This window comes from Panthera uncia (assembly GCF_023721935.1).
Source record: "Panthera uncia isolate 11264 chromosome B2 unlocalized genomic scaffold, Puncia_PCG_1.0 HiC_scaffold_25, whole genome shotgun sequence".
Lineage (NCBI taxonomy): Eukaryota > Metazoa > Chordata > Mammalia > Carnivora > Felidae > Panthera > Panthera uncia.
The window spans coordinates 3,786,864-3,809,605 of NW_026057581.1; the positions used below are offsets into that span (position 1 = coordinate 3,786,864).

At 42.9% G+C, this 22,742-nt stretch overlaps 1 protein-coding gene across 2 annotated transcripts in view; it reads right to left on the bottom strand.

Moving 5' to 3' along the window:
• Nucleotides 1-22,742, bottom strand: part of CARMIL1 (capping protein regulator and myosin 1 linker 1) — a 310,173-nt gene that overhangs the window by 130,271 nt on the left and 157,160 nt on the right. For both annotated transcript variants that reach the window (XM_049654691.1, XM_049654692.1), the window contains 3 exons: nucleotides 18,377-18,465; nucleotides 17,060-17,154; nucleotides 4,816-4,902 (listed from right to left, as the gene is read on the bottom strand). In XM_049654691.1, the coding sequence (XP_049510648.1) occupies nucleotides 4,816-4,902; nucleotides 17,060-17,154; nucleotides 18,377-18,465 (271 nt within the window). The remainder of the gene's footprint in view (nucleotides 1-4,815; nucleotides 4,903-17,059; nucleotides 17,155-18,376; nucleotides 18,466-22,742) is intronic.

Consider the following 22,742-nt stretch of genomic DNA (forward strand, 5'->3'; position numbering starts at 1 on the left):
TGCCTTGACATAATCTGGCAACCAGCAGGACGTTTACTAGAAATCCAGAAAACTCTCATTGAGCTAACATCTGAGGAAGAGAAAGGGTATTTGGAGACAGTGGGGATGTCATGGGGAGATTTAAAAAAAAAAAATCTGTCTTGAATTACGGAGCCATGAACATAAATGTTTTCATAGAATTAAAATACAAACGTTAGTCAATTTCAGCAAAAGATTAAAACTGCAATGGAATCTGAGTTATTGTGAATCTGCAAACCTTTCAGATACAATGGGAAAAGTCTGCAAGAATAATGAAATCCTTTTAAGAAATCCATTAAAAACAAAATCCCCAGTATTTCAAGATATCCATCTTAGGAAGGGCAGCGTAAAATCATTTGGGCCAGAGTATCATTAAACAATATTAATTCTCAAAACATGCATTTTATTGCAGAGAAGAGAGAAACATGGTGTAGTGACCTTTACTTGTGAAGGAAGGTCACCCACAAGGAAGAGGACGGGGCCCCACCCACTCTCACGACGCCTGAGACACAGGAACACAGTGAGTGGTGGCATGGAGGCACCCCAGACCCCACACTTGTCCTTGGGACGATAAATGATCTCCACATCCCCCTATCTGGTTCACAGTAATGAACACATACATTAAAATAAATAAATTCAAGTTGTTTTTTAAGAGTACCTCTATTCTAAAAAAAGAGACCACACAGCATGATGATTATAGTTAATACCGTACTGTGTACTTGAAAGCTGCTAAGAGTAGAATCTTAAAAGTTCCCATCACCTGGGGAAAAAAAAAATACAACTATGTGTGTTGACAGACGTTAGCTCGACTTACTACGGTGATTGTTTCTTCACAATAAATACAGATATCAAATCATTACGTTGGACGCCAGAAACTAGTATCATGTTATATGTCAATTATACCTCAACAAAAAATAAATAAATTTTAAAAAGTTATGGGGCATCTGGGTGGCTTAGTCATGTAAATGGCCGACTCTGGATTTTGGCTCAGGTCACGATCTCACAGTTTACTGGGTTTGAGCCCTGCGTCGGGCTTTGCACACTGACCTCACGGAGGCTGCTTGGGATCCTCCCTCTCTCTCTGCCCCTTGCCTGCTCTCTCTCTCTCTCTCAAAATAAATAAATAAACTTTAAAAAAAATTTTTAAGTGACACCTATGGACACATGATGAATGATTAATACTTTTAACATGTAGGGAATTCACATAAATTAAGAAAAAAGGTTAATGTGGCAAACAGAGGCAACGATGGATGGAAACTAGCAACTTCCTTCAAAAGAAAGACACATGACTAAGATATGGGGGTGGGTTAAGGGGGGGAGAGAATACACCTAAGCACTAAGAGAAGAAAGTAAAATTAAAGTATCAAAACACTTTGGCCGATATGATTGACAAACAACGAAGGAGAACAGCATCAAGTGGCGGTGGGAACGTGGAGATTGGTACAAATAACTCAGAGGACAGCTTGACAATAAACATCAAAAGAAAGCTTTACAAAAATGCACACCCTTTTTGAGCCAGCAGTTCTATGTAATTTCTCCTAAATAAGAAAGTAACAAATGATCGATAATAACACAGGGAAGTCACGTGAGCACCGTGTGCATTACTGAAGAATTAGAAACCACGTAAACGTATGGTCACAGATCATTTATGTAAAGTAGGGAACGTCTTCCACGCACTGGAACGGCATGGAGCCCCCGAGAGTAATCATGGGTTTGCGGTCATAGCGGATCACAATACACTCCTGGGTGGGAAGAAAAGTTTATGAAATGGTAAGTGCAGTGGAATACCATACGCGCACATGCGTCTGCACGTAGGCACAGAGATAAACTACGTACAGACAGAACAGTATAGAAGCATGGGCGCCGAGCTGTCAACAGTGACAGTCTCGTCATGGTTTGGTGATGGCATCGTGAGGAATTGTGACCTTTTTATTCATGCTTTGCGGTATCTTCTAAGTCTCTGCCGTAAACTGACAGTGCGTTGATGATCATCAGAAGGTTTCTACGAAACGGATTAGAAGCAGAGAGTGGTAACATCGTGGGCCCGCACTCTGCTTGATGATCTCTGGACAGCTTCAGGCATCGGCACAGGAAACAGGGACTCCTGGAAAAATGTTCCCCTTTGAAAAGTCACCTTGACGCCTAAATCTAAATGTCTGCACGTGAAATCATGGGGCTTGCACAAACCACCCCAATTTGAAATCATTCTTAGAGTAACTGTGTGGTCAGCATGGGTATGACATCACCAAGGGACCACTGCGCTCTACCTGTGACATATTCGCTAAGAACCCGCAATGGCCCAGCGCCAGGGACACGGCAACGCATGAGGCAAAGCCCTGACCGTCCAGAAGCTCCGGGCTAGGACACAATCAACACACCGTGGGAAACATGCTAAAACAGGAATTTGCCAAGGGCTATGGGACAGAGAGGGAGGAGAATCTGACTGCGTGGGGTGTGACTGAGAGAAGGCTTCAAGGAGAAAGTGAGACACAAGCTCAATCTTGAGCGGGAGCAGGAATTCACCAGATCTGTGGGTGCGGACACCGGGGTTGAAAGCATGTGACAACATGTGACACAGCAAGATGCTGCGGATGATGCCGATGATGGTGGTACAGGCCCCTGTGCCCTCTGTATGTGTATTAACTTACTTGGTGTCCCCGCCTCTGATGAGGTAGCTACGCTTAATTCCATCTCACAAAAGACGTAAGTGAGGAACCAGGCCCTTCGAAGACATGTTCGTGTTAAGTGAAAAAATCAGGCCCCCCAGGCCCCCTGCTGGAGAACTGACACTCAGGCCCTCCGCATACGTTCAAGAAACGCCAAGTTTTTTGGGGCGCCTGGGTGGCTCAGTCGGTTAAGCGTCCAGCTCCGGCTCAGGTCATGATCGCACGGTTCGTGAGTTCGAGCCCCGTGTCGGGCTCTGTCCTATCCCTGTGGAACCCACTTCGGATCCCCTGTCCCATTCTCTCTGCCCCTCCCCTGCTCATGCTCTCTCTCTCTCAACGATAAACATTAAAAAAATATATGTTAAAAAAAAAGAAATGGCACATTGTTCAATTCAACAAACTGTCATTAAACACGACCGTGGCCCAGGCACCGTGCCAGGCGCCGGAGACATGGAGATAAGAGGGGACAGGGTAGCCCCTTTCTAGGAGGGGAACACAGCATTTATATAGTAATGTCGGATGCAGAAGTAATAATGCGATCAATCGTGTGTTGTAGAAGTAACACAAAGGAAAGAGCAATTCTACTGAGGTCACGGGAATAGGGATACGTCTCAGAAGAGACAGTCACAAATGAGTGTTTTATTAAAAAAAAAAAAAAAAAGCTGAAGCTCTCCAAGAATTTAAGGTGATGTGTGAGAGAATAGAAAATACACATATATTGGTCTCTGCCCCATTCCTGGCACAGAGCCCCCTAAACCCTTGGAATTTCCTAAGTCATAAGAGCACCGGGGACATCTTTTGTTCTAATGGGGTGACCCTGGGTGGGATCCTGGACGGGGCTGGTCCCCACAGTGACCAAACCATGATTAGAAGCTTGAAATTTTTAAGTTCCTCCACCTCCCACCTCCAGGAAGAGCGCTGGAGACAGAGTTAGTCATCGATCACGTCAGTTCGAGGAAGCCTCCCTACAATGTCAACAGCACAGGTTCTGGGGACTTTCCAGGCTGGCGAACACATCCACACCAGGAGGGGGGAGCACCCCAGCTCCACAGACGCTCCTGGCTCAGGACCCTATCAGACCTCGCCCAGTGTTATCTCCTCACCGGGTTGCTCCTCTGTGTCCTTCATCATATCCTCTAAGAGACGAGTAAACATGAGTGCTTCCCTGAGTTCTGTGAGCCGCTCTAGCCAAGGAGTCAACCCCAAGGTGAGGTCTTTGGAACTTCCAATAACCTAGGCTCGCAAATGGCGTCTGGAGGGGAATGGGAGCAATCTTGTGGGACTGAGCCCTTAATGTGCGGGCTCTGATGCAACCTCTGGGTAGATAGTGTCAGAACGGAGCTAAATTGTGGGTCACCCAGCTGGTGTCACAGAGAATCGCTTGGTGTGACTGAAAACCTCCACGCATCTGGTGACCAGAAGCGTCAGAAGGGAAGTGCTTGGTGCGAGTGGTCAAGGAGGCAAACGGGAAAGAGAGATACGAGATACGAAGGAGGGCAAAGGCAGGTTTCCCTGTATAGGAAGAGAGAGAGACTTTGCAAGCAGAAGACAAAGCAGGTACAAAGGCACAATGCCTGCAGCAGTATTTCGAGTATTACAGGAGTGCTAATGTGGAAACGTTAAGAGAACGGGCAGGATTTGCTGAGCAACTAGATCCCCGAGAGGACTGTAAGTGGGGTCAGAAGAGAACCCGGCAAAGGAAAGGCAATTTCCAGAGCAGGAGAGAGGGGGTAGAGTTACAGTGTGACTGGGCGGAGACCATCCATCTGACAGCAGGTTTTTAAGGGGGCGGGGGCAGGGGAAGCAGAGGGGAAGGCTGAAGTTCTTCCAAGGATGAATCGAGAAAACACAACCAGCTGCCTCTGGGAATGTGAGGCCGGAGGCAGCCCAGGAAGCAGCACTCCCTGGCTGAAAGTGAAGAAGTTATAAAGACCGTATTTCAAAATGATTCTCTACTCTGAAAGCATTTCGCCTTAGACAATGAGCACTCCAATTACACAATTTCTTTATCTTGTAACAGAGAACTGCGATACGTATACAGGTACATAACTGAGTAAGAATTCTAACTTTGGAAAGGTAGCATGGTGTAGCAGAAATATCACAGACATACAACAAATAAGATATACTGTACCTTTAGGTGACAATGAGGTTTTAGATAAATTTAAATGCTTTAATCCCTTTGGGAGTTTGGCAAATTGAATACTTAAAGAGGATACACCTGAGAAAGGAAAAAAAAAAGATTATTAACATTTTCAAGTTCTCAGAATTGCACTCGTTTTATAAGGACTAAAAATTAACCTAAACTTGATTCCAATTTAAGTGGAATCATTCTTTCTAACATCAGACTTTATTTTCCAATTATCTACTATCACACATCCTTTTTTTTTTTTTTCATCCTACCGAAAGGATAGGAAAAAAGGAAGACTGTTTAATTAAGCATAACAATATCAAAACTTTACCATTAGAGATGTGTTTCTTTGAAGTGAAGTGTTACCCTCTTCTCTATAGTCCTATTTCAAATGCAAATACTCAGGAAGAGTGATATAATTGCTTCTTTTTAACCTGTGTCTTAATGAGTTGATCACTCCTCTGGGTGAGCACATGCCTGCTACTTAATTATTGTCAAGAAAATGGTATAATGTTAACTATTCAGATAACAGCTTCACTTTTAGCACACGGATTCCGATACTTAATTAGCTTCTAGCTAACAACCGCAGACAAAGCATCTGAGTGTGTTTATCTTCTTAAAGGTGGGCTTTGTAACTTGAAAATTCACAGTATTAAAAACCAGATAGCCTCTAAATTGAAAGACCAGACCGGGAAATGGTGAACGCTAGTTCATCCATTCAAGGATTGCAATGACGACAGACTTTCCCTGGGAGGAGTAAGTGTTACGTGACTCTATGTCCTTCCTATAGATCTTTCAACCAACTTCCTGCTACATGTGAGTTATCACCTTCCCAGGGGCATGTCCCTTGGAAGGTTCCTGAAACAATATTAACCATACGGTCTCCTAGACTAATTCTCAAATTCCATGCGCTGATAAGGAAATACCAGGCTCGTGGCTGCCCTATTATATAACCCCAAATTCTCTACACATTTTATCAAAGTTTATCAAGAAATAACTACTGTAGAAATAATCTAAAGGTCATGCAGCTTGACTAAGCGTCTAGACAGGTGTCTCGCCAAGGATGGTGGGAGTTCTGAGAGCCCGAATTTACCTCCCCATAGCATTTCCCAAATAAGTTTGAAAATCACTGGATTGGGGTGCCTGGGTGGCTCAGTCGGTTAAGCGGCCGACTTCAGCTCAGGTCATGATCTCTCGCTCCGTGAGTTCGAGCCCCGCGTCGGGGTCTGTGCTGATGGCTCAGAGCCTGGAGCCTGTTTCAGATTCTGTGTCTCCCTCTCTCTGACCCTCCCCCATTCATGCTCTGTCTCTGTCTCAAAAATAAATAAACATTAAAAAAAAAATTAAAAAAAAAAAAGAAAATCACTGGATTAAATTATGTCAAACAGGTCTTTTTTTTTAATGTGAATATTTTTAGAGATTTGAATATGCTAATCCATATTGTTAATTACAAAGAGGGAGCAGGCTATTTAGTTGACACTTTCTTGTAAAAGAATGTATCACTTATAAGTTAACTGGGATAGAGGGAAAAGGGAATCATTTTATTATTTTTTTAAAGTTTGAGCGAGACAAAAACAGCATGAGCAGGGGAGGGGCAGAGAGGGAGGAAGACAGAGAATCCCAAGCAAGTTCCACACTGTCAGTGAGCCAAAAGCAAGAGTCTGACACTTAACCAACTGAGCCACCCAAGTGCCCCACGGGAGTCACTTTAAAAGTGTAATTAATCCAAAGGAAGAAAAGGAGAAAAAAATAACAAAGATAAAAAGGGGAAAAAAGAAAACAGACATATTATAGATTGCCATACAGAAAAATCAATAATTACAATCAATGTAAATGTACTAAATACACAAAACAAGCAAAAAATTGATTATCTAAATAAAAATATCAGATGCTTTTTAAAAAAAAATTGTTTTAATGTTTATTTTTGAGAGAGAGAAAGACAGAGAGAGAGAGAGACAGAGTGCAAGCAGGGGAGGGGCAGAGAGAGAGGAAGACACAGAAACCGAAGCAGGCTCTAGGCTCTGAGCTGTCAGCACAGAGCCCGACGCAGGGCTTGAACTCATGAACCATGAGATCATGACCTGAGCCAAAGTCGGACACTTAACCGACTGAGCAACCCAGGCACCGCTCAGATGCCTTCAAGAAACAGAAATACAGTACGTGTATTCAGAAGTGAACCTAGAAGCATATAAAAAGATATATGCTGCAAACGCTAACCAAAAGAAAACTAGTATATCTGCAATAATAAAAGGCAAATTAGATTTGAAAAGGCATAGACACAATTGAAACATTTCACTAATAAAGAAGATGTAATAATTTCAAATCTGTACGGTCTGAAGAACAGAGTCTCAAAACGTATAAAGTAAATCTAATGGTAACAACAGGAGAATACATAATCATAAACACGAATATATGTGTGTGTGTGCCATACCTCACAACAACGGGAGACTTTTAAACACATCTCTGTAGATGATAAAATGGACACAAAAAGGGTTTATAAAGACACAGATGGTGTCGAGAACACAATCAAAAAAGACGTATATTTAAAACACTGCACCTAACAACGGTAGGATACATTTCTTCAAAGTCCAGGTGGAGCCTTTATTTACCAAAAGTGACAATATCCTGAGCTCAACAAATAATACAGAGGATGTTCCTTAACTACTGTGAAATCACAAAGCATATTCTCCAAGTGCTACCACTATTGGGAATTAACATAGGAATTACAGCAAAAAGATAATTAGAAAAATCCCCAAATAATTAGACCTTAAGCAATATATTTCCAAATAACAAACGAGCGCCCCCCCCCAAAAAAAGATTTCCAAATTCTTTTCCAAAAATGGAAATCTTAAAAATATTTTGATTTAAAATTTTTAAAACTATGATATCAACATTTTAGGGATACAATTAAAGCCATGCTTAGAGTAAAACTTATACTCCTAAATACTTATGTTAATAATAATAATAATAATAATAAAGCTGGAAACTAATTATCTAAGTCTCCCTCTCAAGATATTTGGATTAAAAAAAAGCAAACTAATCCCCATTTCATCCCCAAAAACAGGACAAAAAAGGGTAGGAAAGGGAAGAAATCTATTAAATAGAAAGCAGACATAAAATAAGTGAATTTAACAAATCCTGTTCTTCAAAAAAAACTAATAACATTAATAAGCCCCATCAAGACTGGTTTAAAAAAAAAAAAAGGAGAAAGAGAAGGATCAAACTATCAAACTGAGAAATGGAAAAAAGAAAAAAAATACCAGTAGAGATTCTACAGACATTGCAAATATAACTAAAGGATGTTAAATTTTTCTGTAGGTCAAAAATGTATCGTTTTAGAAGAAATGGACAAATTTGTCATGAAAAAAACAATTTACCAAAACTTACATAAGGCGAAATACTCTCAATACTCTTTATCGATTCAAAAAAATAAATGCATGATTAAAAACCTCTCCATAGGGGCGCCTGGGTGGCTCAGTCGGTTAAGCGGCCAACTTCGGCTCAGGTCATGATCTCGTGATCCGTGAGTTCCAGCCCCACGTCGGGCTCTGTGCTGACAGCTCAGAGCCTGGAGCCTGCTTTGGATTCTGTGTCTCCCTCTCTCTCTGCCCCTCCCCCGTTCATGCTCTGTCTCTGTCTCAAAAATAAATAAGCATTAAAAAAAAAATTTTTTTTTAAATTTAAAAACCTCTCCACAAAGAAAAGCAAAAGTTGCCAAATATAAAAAAAATGTATATTATATAATGCTATATTTATGAAGTTCAAGAAGAAATAAAGCGAACCTATCCTATCATAACAGAAGTCAGAATCAGAGCCATCTTTTCCGGGTGGTAGAGGGCAAAACACCAGGGAAGCTTGTGAAGCACGAGTAACGTTCCACGTCTCATTCTTGGTAGTGGTTCCTGCAGAGTGCTCACTTTGTAAAAACTCATTAAGATGTAAACTTGTGATCTGTGGACTTCTGTGAACGTACGTTAGGCGTCAGTGAAAAAATTTACTTCAAAATTTAGGCATGGAAGGTAAGAAGGGAGGAGAAAATGTAGATGACCACGGGTATGGCAATGTCTCTTTAGATACGACCCCAACGGCACATTCCACGAAAGACCTAACTGACAAGCTAGACTTCGTTAAAATTAAGAAGTTCTGTCCTGCAAAAGGCAATGCCAAGAGAATGAGAAGGCAAGCCACAGAATGGGAGCAAATGTTTGCAAGGACTGTTATCCAAAATACACAGAGCTCTCAAAAGTCAACAATGATAAACAAACTACTTACAAATGCGCCAGAGACCCGAACGGAACCCTCACCAAAGAAGTTACAGAAATGGCAAATAAGCATATGAAGAGACGCTCCACACGCTAAGTCATCAAGGAAATGCAGAGTAAAGTAACAGTGAGATACCACTACCCAGCTATTAGAACGGATTCAAATCGTTAGAGGCTCACTGACTGTCACAACTGTGCCACTCTGACGGGACGCTGATAACTAGGGAAGCTATGCATGTGCAGCCAGCGGGGGGGGGGGGGGGGGGGGGGGGGAGGGGCGCAGGAAGGATATGGGAAATCTCTGTACCTTCCTCTCAATTCTGCTGAGAACCTAAAACTGCTCTAAAAACAAAAAATCTTTTTGAAAAATTAGGTATGGAATCCGGAAAGATACCAGATACTCACTTTTAAATTATGATAAGACTTATCACTGCCCTACCCATGACCAATTCTCTTATATACTTTTGTAAGCAGGTGCTACCCAGCAAAGCATATGCTAGGACAATGGTTTAAAAAGAAAACAACCCAAACCCATATCCCATGTCTTCAAATTAGGCTGAAAAATATGTTAGATCAATGTTAAAACCTACCATTCAGCTTCCAATTTGCGGTGCTCAGGTTGACTTTTGAGTTGTTTTCCTTTGCTGAGAAAATGACCATTTTCTACATTTTCACTAATTTCTTTTGTGTCAGACATGCCTGCTACATCACAGAAAACCACACATGCATGTAACTAGACACAAGGCCGGAATAGAGCAATTATTTTACACCACTGGTGACACCACCCATGTGTTCATTCCTTAATCAACAACTATCTTCCAAAAAGGAAAGAAGAAAAAAAGGAGTAAACAGCCCAGCCATATCTTTCTCTGGAAATTGAACGACCACACCGTAAGTAACGGAAGTAATAAAAAGTGAAGCTCCTGAATTAGAATAAAGGTGAGTAAAAGTCATGCTTGATAATTTACTTAAAAGAAAAAAGCAGGACGAGAAACCTGGGTGGCTCAGTCGGTTAAGCGTCCGACTTTGCCCCGTGTCGGGCTCTGTGCTGACAGCTCGGAGCCTGGAGCCTGCTCTGGATTCTGTGTCTCTGTCTCTCTCTCTCTGCCCCTCCCCAGCTCACACTCTTTCTCAAGAATAAATAAAACATCAAAAAAAATTTTTTTTTAATTTTTTTAATTAAAAAAAAAGAAAATAAAGCAGGAAAAAGGTGAATAGGAAAACAAGTGGACTAACGATGCAGAAACAGGACAGTCTGTTTCAAGTAGTTTTTATCAAATTTCAGACTAAGCTACCAGCTTCTTTCTTTCTCGACAAAATATTTTGTTTTAATGTGCTAGGCATCCGTAAGTCATAAATATGTTACATCTCTTCTTTAAAGAAATGCCCTTGCTAACTGCAAACGGAATAAAAGGTATAAATGGGGTCAGTACTGTTCATTTTTGTTTAAATACAAGAATGAAATTGAGTTTTTATTGCAGGAGAACTGACATACATACAACACACAACATCCTATCGGTCCCGGGTATACATCATAGAGATTCAATACTTTTACCGATCTTTGAGAAAAGGTAACAACAGATTATCACACGAAGGATCCTCTTTCTTCCCGGCAGGCTTCAGAAACAGTCTCGGCAACATGAATAAAATGAGGGTGGCTGGCGGCCAAAATCTCAAGAAAAACAAAAAAATTAACCTGCCTGGTACTTTTCTGAAGCCGCTTATTCAACAGTGCCAGGGAACAAACTGATCATCGAGAAAACATTTCCCCACAAACAAAGAAGAGAAAAGATGTTTCAATTTTTGGCCAGAACTATTCCATCCTCTCCCCAAAATAAAGCAAAACATAGCGTTCAGAGCTGTGAATTAAAACAGAATTTATCTCTAAAAGCTTTTTATTTGGAGACTTCATGAAATGGATTGCCCTTCTTGTGATTTTTTTTTTTTTAAGCACGTGTCAAATTTAGAAAGAAAAACGGTCTAATTTTTATGGATTACCCTTCTCGTGACTTTTTTTTAAGTGTGTGTCAGATTTAGAAGGAAAAATGGTCTAATTTTTACTTCTCCTTTCCAAACAAAACTATTTTGGCTTCCTCCGCTTCAAAATATGTATGCCTAATAAAAAAAGTAATTATGAAATGTTCAGTGTTATCATCTGCCATCTGATGTTATTAACTTACAAAGACAGGAAATTAAATGTGACGCGACACATTTAACCTATTAATCACGCATGAATTTAAAAACCTATGACAAGGCCATACAGAATTCTAACACTTGGATATCCTAGAATCCGAAGGGTGCACCTGGTAGACGAAAAGGTTGAAGGAGGTCCTTGTTAAATGAAAACACCAATAGGAGCAGTTTAACAAAATCCCCCCACGTGGAGTTCTAGCAAAGGATATGGATAAACAGAAGACCTCATTCTTGTCTGTCAGAAAGCATGTAGATTTGAACGCTGGAGACCAGAAACACTAAGATAAGTGAATAAGCAAAATACAGGCCAACATTTCCATTTCATAAATAAGGCGGAGGAAAAGAAAAGTTCAAGAACTAGGAATACAGGAAGAAAAGACCAGTGGGAAAAATGGAGTCAGTGTACTGAACTTTCGAACACCCGAAAATCCAAAGGTGGGCGGTGTTTAAAACCTTGCTTCACCTTGTGTAACCTTAAAAATATCAACTAAATATGGCTGACATCACGAATCTCAAGAAAAGTCCCTTCTGCTGGGTAGGTGTTGCACACAAACCTGATATCTTGAAATATTAGCGTGATTCAGAAAATTTACTGCCATGCTATGGAATAAGCCAATGTTTTCCAAGAAGCACACATAAAATTCTTTCCTTCCGCTTCCCAGGGAAATCACCTGGACGGCCACATCAGAAAATCACCATCATGGGATTAGAGACTGACTGGCCGCTTGGTCGGCTGATATTCTGGAAATCCTAGACCAGAGCCTCGCCGACTAGTATCAGGTATGACTCCACGAGCTTTGTCCAAACCGTGTAAACACAAGATTTCCTCATTTATAAAAAGAGGCTAATAATATTTGTACGATTTTACTCCACGAGGCTATTTTATGAATCAAAGGAGGCAGGGAGGGCAAACATTTATTGAGTGCCCAGTATGTAACAGGCCATCCTTCTCCCTTTGTGTGGATTATCTCACTTAATCCTGAGAACACCTTTAAGTGGTAGGTACTGTTAATATTTTCAAGATGAAGACACTAAAGATATATGTATCATGACGAGCACTAAGGGACAGAATTCCTGAATCACTATACTGTGCCCCTGAAACTAACAGAACACTGTACGTTAGCTATACTAGAATTAAAATTTCAAAAAAATAAAACAAAGATGAGGAACCTGAGACACGGCAGTTAAGTAACTTGTCCAAGGAAACTCGGCTAGGAAGTGGCAAAGCCCAGAAATGAACCCATGTATTTTGATTCCAGAACCCACTGGTACACACTGAGAGATATGCAAGATGGAAAGCACCAAAAAATAGAAGCGGCGATTCTAGAATCTGCATGCAAAAGATCAAACCAGGGCCACCACCAGATGGTCAGAGAGGGGGGAAAAAAAAATCTGGGTACTTCAGGTCAACATTTCCAAAAGAAAAACATTCTGAGACAGGATTCAAGATCATCTTTAAACAAAATAATCCAATTTAGAACAAAGTGAGGGGAGGAAAGGGATAGACATTCCTGACGAGGCGGAGACCATAAAAACGAGGGTTGCTGGGAGGGACAAGCAGGAAGAACAGAACACAGAGTCTGTAACAACTAAGGAAGTCAGGCGTGTGGAATGAGCCAAGAGAGGAGAGCTGCATTCTCCAAAACTACTCAACTTTGATCCAAAAAGTAACGTCAGATCCAAAGAGTTAGTCACGAGGAAATGACCCAGGACACCGGGGCTCAGACGCTGGGTCAGCCCCGGGACTTATCAGGCAAAGTTGATCAAGTTGAGCTGGGGCACAGATTCTTCAGCCTTTTCTACCATGACTCACATAAAGGAACAGATCTGACATCCCAAGGAAGGAACCTCATACAAAAATAAACACACACACATGTAGTAGAAAACTAAAACAGAAGTTTCTCCGGACGAATGCACTCTGATATTTTCTATTCTGTTCTAGCCCTTCCTCTTCTTTTTTTCAAACGCAGGTCACGAGCTATCGGGTTGAATTCATGGCCTGCTAGCGGGTCTTGACCTCCAGTCTGCAAACACACGGGGACAGAAGGTCAAGAGCAAAGCTGGGGAACCGCCCCGACCCTGCATCCACAGTAAGAGCTCGTACACGTGCGTGTGGTCTGCTCACTGCTGTGTGTGTCCTCCACACAGAGAGACAGCACGGGACCCGGCACCCAAAAAGCAATGCACATACACACACACACCCCAGCTTACTGATTCATACCCTACCCTCCTCCGCCACAAGCCCCTTAACAAGAGAAGTCCGTCTGTCCTTCATACATAAGTATGACCCAAGGAGACTGAGCAGTAAATAACAGGAATTTGTAGCATCCACATTCATATCACAAAGCGAGGAGCCGAACTTTCTGAGAGTTTCCAAATGAGTCCCGGAGTGGATGGCCCAGGTACCAAATCAAATTCCATTTGGTGTTAAAATTCCTCAGACTTCTGGGCCGCTAAACTGTCTTTTCTTTGTGTTTCCTTGGTCTCTTGTATACACTACACACTCCAATTATAAATTCCTCCCCCCCCCCCCACGCTTTTTATTGTTTTCGAACATAAAATACCATCACTGAACAGCTCAGAAACAAAAAAGCCGGAAATATTTTGCCTGGACGGAAGCTCGTATAAATATTTGACACTTAGTTGGATTCCTGGTGGGATTTCCATCCGTGAGCAGAAAAACTACCCATCATCTTCAGATACTTAGCCTGAATAAAGAGAAAAGTACACGGAATTTGTGTTCAGGAGGCTCCGCCCCCAGAGTGGAGGCAGGAAATAGAGATGCTGGCCGTTGTCCAAGAACACTGGCAAGTACATCAGTGAATGAATCTAGAACGGGCCGAAACAAGGGACGTCTCAGCTTGAGAGAACATTCTCAAGAGTGTCAAAAACTGAGCCTACGTGAGCAGAAACCATGCTGGCGAGTCAGTACGTGTGCACAAAGTTGAGGGGAACATCCTTGGAATGACGTGTGACTTGAGCTCCTGTGAATGAACCGCAGGTAGATGGAAAGACCCAGAAATCAGGGCTCAGAGGTAGGAATGTAGCGGACAGAAGCCCAGAAACATCATCTTTGAGCGTGTGGTCTGGTAGAAAAGAAGTCTCTGCGAACATGGCCACGATTTTTCAAAGCAACTGAAAAACTGCAGAAGAGAATTAAGATGAAATGAAATCAAACGCAATTTAAAGGAAGGGCTAATCGACAGAGGTTGTCCAAGGTCTTCAGAGGACAAGGGGCAGGGACGAGAAGGAAGCAGGTGGAGGAGAAGTGTCCGCGTGTAATTAGGATGTGCCACAACGACTGAGCGCTACCGGAGAAGTTGAAACCGAAGACGGGGGTCCGATGGGTAAAATCGTAGCTGAGGGGTAAGCCGTCCAGGAGGGTTCGCAGCAGCAAAGGAGACCCTGGGCCTCCCTGGCATCCTTCCTCCGAAGCCCGCAGCTCACTGTATGTGGTCTTTTGGGTCCGGCTCCTTTCACCCGACGTAAGGTTTCTGAGGTTCAACCACACGGGAGTAGGAATCAGCCCCTCACCCGCCTCCACCGCTGGGCCGCGTGCCACGGTCCAGACGCCCACGATGTGTCCACCTGCTTGTCCACGGCGGGCACGAGGGCGGCCTCCACCGTTGGGCTCACACGGGGAACGTGGCGACAAGCGCTCCCGAGTCTGGGCGTGAACACGGGCTCCGTCTCTCTTCGGTGAGATCCAGGAGGGGAGTTGCCGGGTCATGTGGCCAATCTGTGTTTAGCGGTTTAAGAGACCATCCGACCAGCGTGCCAAGGGGTGCACTGTTTTACGTTCCCGCCCGTAAAGCGGGTTCTCCCGTTTCCCATGTCCTCTCCAACCCCCACTCTGATCAGAGTCCTTCTACTGGTTATGAAGTGCGGTCTCACTGTGGTTTGAACTGCATTTCCCCGGCACTAAGGGGTGTCCCTTCCCGGCCGACTGTGCTGTGGATTCACATCCTTAAGGACCTGCCCCCCGTCAACAACCTCCCCCCACTGACTTCCTCTTATCCCTGGATAAATATGGTTGGGTCCCACCCTCTCAAAAGCCAAACCAAAACAGCCATAACGGTCTATAAACGGTAACCGACACGTAGATTTACATCCACGTTTCCATTTCGTCATATTCATCATTTTCTAGCATTTCACTAACAGAGACAACATCTGTTTCTTCCTAAAGAAATTCCTATGCCCCAAAGAAACCCCTACTCCAGGGATACGCATCCATTATTTTCAGCTGTGGTTTATTCCATGAGGATGATTTCCATGTGATCTCGTTTTCTAATTCAGCCTCAAACTGCCTTTAGACGGACTACTTTAAATGCTAGGAAGTTACTCTTTATTTTTGGCTTGAATACCACATGAGTGGGTGTCCTTTTCAAGGAAGAACGATGTCTATATCGGGACCACAGGGCAGAATTGAGTGTCTAGATCCGTACTGTCAGCTCCGTTTAATAATTAATCCTCATCAAATATATAACATTACAAGATGAAAGGCTTTCATTCAGCAATGCTGGAAAACATTTGCAGCAGCTAATGAAAACAAAATACTCCCTCTAGAGATAAAGCTAATTCTTTTTAAACCCCACCCACCAATGTTCTCCTGCTGAGACTTCAAATACTTAAGTTTCACATTCTAAACCTGCCAAGTCTTCCCTCTGCCCACACAAACACTTCTAAAGAAGGCCAGTCCTTCATTTTCTTCCTGTCCTCACATTCAAGCCTGGTTAAATATTCGAAGATGTTTGTGGTAGACAGGATAGTAAGATGGTCCTCAAGATTCCTGTCCCCTGCTATGCATGCCCTGTACAATTTCCTCCAGTGTGTGGGGCAGACTAATGATATGACTGGGCCACTGATCAGTTGACTTTGAGTTCATCGGAAGGGAGACTGTCCTGGGTGGGCCTGACCCAAGCAGGTGCTCCATGTACATTTTTTTTTTTGTACATTTTTTTATTTTTGAAAGACAGAGAGAGACAGAGCACGAGTAGGGGAGGGACAGAGCGAAGGAGACACAGAATCGTAAGCAGGCTCCAGGCTCTGAGCCGTCAGCACAGAGCCCGATGCGGGGCTCGAACCCACAAACCGTGAGATCATGACCTGAGCCGAAGTCGGACGCCCAACCGACTGAGCCACCCAGACGCCCCTCAGATGCTCTATTTAAAAGAAAGGCAGGCATCAAAGACATGTGCTCCCTACTGCCTCGAGCGCAAAGCAAACTGGCATGTTTTAAGAGAAGGCGTCGTGTAGCAAGGTTCCGGGTGCTGGGAGCGGTCCCCAATGAGAGCTAGCAAAAAAACAGTGACCTCTGTCCTCCCAACCCAAGAACGTTAATTCTGCCAACAACCAGTAAGCTTGGGCCCGTAAGGTCACGATCACAGCCGCACCTGACCACTTGATCTCAGCCTGTGACGCTGAGTGGACAGCCCAGCACACCTCTGCCCAGACTACGAACCCAAGGAAACTGTCAGGTAATACATCCGTGTCATTTTAAGCTGCCATGTTGCTGGCAATTTGTTATGTAGCCACAAAAAACTAACACAACAGTTTAAAAACAATAGCCTCCTTTCTCTCTGTGTCCCTTCAAAAGAAGTTAATCAGATAGTGGATTTTAGCACCAGTATCTTCATCAAAGGGTAGAGAAAATCTAGAAGCCGAACAAAGCCATCAGTAGAATCTGTTCCGTAATTACAGCTGGGCTTGACCGCGTTCTTACGGTGTGGCTATTCAAACTCCCTAATTCTCTTACAATTCTGGCATCAGTGATCACAGGAATGCTACAGTACCTCGGTCTTCCAGCGGGTTGCCAGCAAGGTTAACTGTGTGGAGTCCTGAGTTGGGATTATGGGCTAAAGCGCTGGCCAGTTTTTGTGCAAAATCTCTGCAAGGAAACAAAACAGTTAGCTTACATAACACAAAATGTAAACCTGCTCAAATAAAACACTTAAAAGCTAGAAAAGTTAGAGTGAAATCTAAGAAAAGGAAATCCTTCTTTGCAATATTAACCTATAGACCATCTATGTGTTAACACCCGATCTATGTTACACAGGTCTATATTCCTCAATAGCGTATCTGTAAAGCCACGGCCAAAATCTGGTTCATTCTGATTAGCCACAACCTCCTTCAAGAGCAAAAAGAAAAGAGGTAACTGCCCCCTTTAAAGACACATTCCAGGATGCTATGAATAGGACTACTCAGAGTCCCTTCATAACTTAAAAAAAAATCCTGAATTGGACCTACATTCCACGAAAGTTGCAACAGGCTGTTCACTAGACCTTAATTCTCATTTCATGTAATGCTCACAATGCAAAACTGATTGCCCTGATTATTGAGTTGAAAGGCTACAGTTGCTAACACTATGTTGTAACAAAAATCAAAATCACTATTTTAGGTACGTCGTACTCAAAGTAACACACTAAGTGCCGTGAATATGAAACCTTCAGCCCTCCTCACTGAGGAGCAGTGGAGTCTTTATTCTAGCTGATTCGAACTTCACATAAGCAGGCGTACTGACTAGTAAACCCCCACCTACTACTGAACAAGGCAAGTACGAATTTGGAAAGAGAGAGAAATGGCTAAAACACATCAAAGCAAAGCCATAAAATTATATTAAATGTGTTACATAAAATTATACCACGAGTGATACTCATAAAAGCTGACACGTAGCATCCGTAACAGGAAAGATACTTTTCTAAGGACTTTACATGTATTAATTCATTTATCGTCACAACCGTAATTCTGTAAGGTAGACGCTATTGTTTTCTCCGTCTTAAAGATGAAGAAACTGAGGCAGAGAAGTGAGGCAATTCGCCCAAGGCCACGAGGCACCTGGCTCAGGGTCCCTCCTCTCACCCACCGCACCGGGCTCCCTCCAGCGACACAACAATAAAAGAGGTTATAAAACCCTTGACCTTCGTGATGATGGGGAACACAGGGATCTGTTTGTTTGTTTGTTTGTTTGTTTGTTTGTTTGTTTTTAGAAGGGAAAGCACTACACTGTATATGTGAGCGGCCCAACCTTTTTTTAAAATCCAAGTATTAATTTTAAGGAAACAGCAGAAAGATCTTAAGCAATGTACTCACATCTTCTGGAAGATACTCACGTTCTAAGTCCAGCGTTTTCCAACACCAATTCTTCCAGCCGATTGGACCTACTCACCACCCTCAGTATCTGTTCACAGACATCAGTGGACTGAAACAGAAAGCATTCTTTGACCACGTCACGAAGTCCAAGGGCAACCTCACTTTGCTGTGACACACCCACACAGCTGCCAAGTTCTAATTAAATGAGCCATTTATTCCTGTGCCCGTTCACGCAACAAAACCTGACTGACCGTCTATTCCCACGCACCGTCACGTTCGAGGGTGGTCCGGGGGATTCAATGATATAAAGGACAAAAAGTTGCCGCCTTTCAGAGTGTACCATCCGGCAGGGCAATCAGACAAGAACACAGACAATTACGACAGACTAATTAAAAGGCCACTTGAGGGGCCCCTGGGTGGCTCAGTCGGTTGAGCGTCCCGACTTCGTCTCCGGTCACGATCTCCGGTTTGTGAGTTCGAGCCCCACGTCGGGCTCTGTGCTGACAGCTCGCTGGGAGCCTGGAGTCTGCTTCGGATTCTGTGTCTCCCTCTCTCTCTGCCCCCCCCCCCCCCCATGCCTGCTCGCTCTCTCTCTCTCTCTCTCTCTCTCGCAAAAAAAATAAATAAATGAACATTTAAAAATTTTTTTAAATAAAATAAAAGGTCATTTTAGTTGTGCTGGGGCCACTCAGAGGCGCATCCCAATTTTGGGACAACCAAAAGTAATTCCCAAAGAAAGTGATCTCCAGAAAGGATAACAAAAGACTATGTGGAGGCCATGATGGCAACAATATGATGTTCCCTTTACTGAGCTCTTGTCTTGTGCCAGGCCCTGAGCTAACCCTTTATGTGTGTGTCACTATAAAACTGTTAAGTCTCGTTATTCCCTTTTTACAGATAAGAAAGTTAAGGTTTAAAGGCATCATGTCCTTTAAAAGGGTGGCTGAATGAGCACTTGATAAACGTTTACTATTACGATGTTCCCACTAGCATTCTCTAAAATAAAGGGGGACACAACCCAATGAGAGTTTAGTAAATACTCCCTCGTGTAAATAAACATTAGATTTTTTAAAATTATGTAGTTGTGTTATGTATTTCTGTCAAAATATTTTAAGCGCTCGGATATAATATTAAATGAAATGCGGAATTATTATGAAATGTCTAATAAAGATCACAACCACTGAAACGGCTAATGTAAGCAGCACAGGGCTTGAAGGTGTCATGAAAAAATGAAAAGTTGTGTCCTGGCTGCAGAATTGTACCACATTTTTTTTCTTTTAAATTTTCACATGCTAATGTTTTTATATTTGTTTACGTTTAAGGCAGCTCCTGACTTTAAAATTATTTATACATTAAAAAGTCATTTTAAAATCTCCTTACAAGTTAGGGTCTATTTAAATCCCTTATGATGAAAGGAAGGAAGGAAGGAAGGAAGGAAGGAAGGAAGGAAGGAAGAAAAAGAAAAAGAGAAAAAGGAAGGGAGGGAGGGGGAGAGAGAGAAAGAGAGAGGGAGGGAGGGACTGAGGAAAGGAGTGGGAGGGAGGAAGGAGGGAGGGAGGGAAGGAGGCAGTTCTATGTGCTGTGGCATACTATAATCAAAGCAGTTTCTTTACCTCAAATATCACACAAATTTACAATTCTTTGATTTATCAGATCATATATATCCAAATGGATTAAGCATCACTAGAACAGTCTGAAATATAACAAAACTCACTAGTGAGCACCCTTTAGAAAACCCCACTTGGAAACATGCAAGTCCCACAGCATCTGAGGCATTTATAATTCTTATGTGGTGTTTGAATCCATTGTGTCTACAATGTTACTTTCACATGGTCCCCGAGTTACTGATGTGTCCCACAGAATGACAAAGGAAGAGGAAAATTAATTCCCATTGACCGAATGCCTGCAGTGTACATTATGCTGACGGTGGTGATTTTCAAAACGGTGGCCCCCCCGATCAGTATAATTCTGTAACTTACAATATACAACCAGGTGAACAGATCTTACTTTGTGTTGGCATGATAAAAAGTGATTGCTTCGACAATGTTTTTGCAGGAATTATCCTAATTTCCAAAAACAATCTATGGTACCATTACCTTTCCAGGGCGACCTCACGAAGCATCCAGAAAAGCAATTTCCCAAAGCAGAGCTTTCATTTACCCATTGGGTATAATTACTGTAATAAAAATTTATTACAGAAAATGTACAAAAAGTATGCCCAACTTTTCTTTAGAATGCCAGTAGGGGAGAGGCATAACAAGTCATTTACGTCTACGTTAATTTTGTTACTTTTTACTAAGTGCCAAGTACGTGAAAAGAATTGTTTTCTATACTAAGACTATATGGGATGAAGTTTTTATTTTTTTTATTTTTTTTTTTAACGGTTTTTTATTTATTTTTGGGACAGAGAGAGACAGAGCATGAACGGGGGAGGGGCAGAGAGAGAGGGAGACACAGAATCGGAAACAGGCTCCAGGCTCCGAGCCATCAGCCCAGAGCCTGACACGGGGCTCGAACTCACGGACCGCGAGATCGTGACCTGGCTGAAGTCGGACGCTTAACCGACTGCGCCACCCAGGCGCCCCAAGGATGAAGTTTTTAAAGCGATACGCACATACACCCAAACCTAGATGGCAAGTAACATGTGACCATGCTGCAGTGCTCCCCAGACATCAACTGTCTGTTCAACCCTATGTTCACCGGTTTAGGGAGACAAAATTCTTAACAAATTAAGACAATGCCTCTCCAAGAGCTTGCATTTAGTTAAAACTCGAAAGTATACAGTAAGGGGCGCCTGGGTGGCTCAGTCAGTTAAGCGTCTGACTCTTGATTTCAGCCTAGGTCATGATCTCACAGTGGTGGGATCGAGCCCCACGTGGGGCTCCATGCTGAGCACAGAGCCTGCTGAAGATTCTCTCTTTCTCTCCCTCTCTCTCTTTCAAAAAAAAAAAAGATATATAATAAAAACTAGGGCAATTGCTGTCGGGAACAATGGAACTAATGAGACATAAAAGGCATATGGAATTTTTATATCTAAAAGGAACTACGTACAACTGGCCCAACCACGCCATCTTTAAAAGATTTTAAAAGACCCCATGATGCTCGCCGACTTGCCTAAATTACAAAATCGGGCCTTGAGCAAGACCGCCAATCTACTGCGGTTTTAATCAGTGGAGAATGAGACAGAAACTTGGTCCTAATCGCAAATTTGGCGTATTAAAAAAAAAATCCCTCCATCCTCCTGTTTAACTTAGGGAGAGGGATTACTACTAGAGTCATAAGATGAGCAGAAAGCGAATGTGACGTGTTTCTCTTGTGGTGCCCTGGCATAAGGGGCTTTTAGTGACCCAGGAGCAATCTTAACAACCTGGAGAATGTATACAACTTGCGAGAAAGTCACTCTTTTTTCCCAAGCATTTCCCGTTTTAAAAAGCCCAGGGGTTGGGGCGCCTGGATGTCTCAGTCGGTTGAGCGTCCGGCTCAGGTCATGATCTCGTAGTTCATGAGTTCGAGCCCCACGTCGGGCTCTGTGCTAACAGCTCAGAGCCTGGAGCCTGCTTTGGATTCTGTGTCTCCCTCTCTCTCTGCCCCTCCTCCACTCATGCTCTGTCTCTCTCTCAAAAATAAAAAAAAATAAAAAAATTAAAAAGAAATAAAAAGTCCAGAGGCGCTTGGGTGGTTCAGTGGGGTAAGCGTCCAGCTTCGGCTCAGGTCACGATCTTACGGTTCGTGAGGTCGAGCCCCACATCGGGCTCTGTGCTGGCGGTGTGGAGCCTGCTTGGTATTCTAGCTCTCTCCTCTCTCTCTGCCCATTCTCCACTCACGCTTTCTCTCTTTCTCACAAAATAAATAAATAAACTTAAAAAAAAAAAAAGTCCAAAGAAAGTGGAATACTGTCGTCTCCTCCAATAAGCCACATATTAGAAAATGTTCTGAGACTGCATATCGCAAGACCCATCATAGGGGCAAGTGTCCGTTCTTTTTAACTTCGGGTGAAAAATCATGAAGAATTGCCATTCCTTTTGAAGATGGAAGGCTGATATCCCCAAGACCACTTTTCGTTTTAAAATACCGAATGTTAAAAATATACACGTGTGTTTTTGCGCTTCAATCTTCATTAACGGAAAAGCCGTAAAGGGCAGCCCTCGCCTCCCTTCGCCATCCTTCCTTTCACCCCAGCACACCGGGGAGAAATCGTGACAGAAGGGCAGCACCACTGGCCGGGACACATCCCTGTAACAGCGGGCTGGGACGATTTCCCAAAGTGGGTCTGCATCACCTCCTCAGAGCTCTCCTGTGCCCCATTCACCAACTTACAGGAATGTTTTCATGAGCCAGGTGAACTGACTCGGTAGAGAAGCATTGCTCTCACTGATCCCACAATCC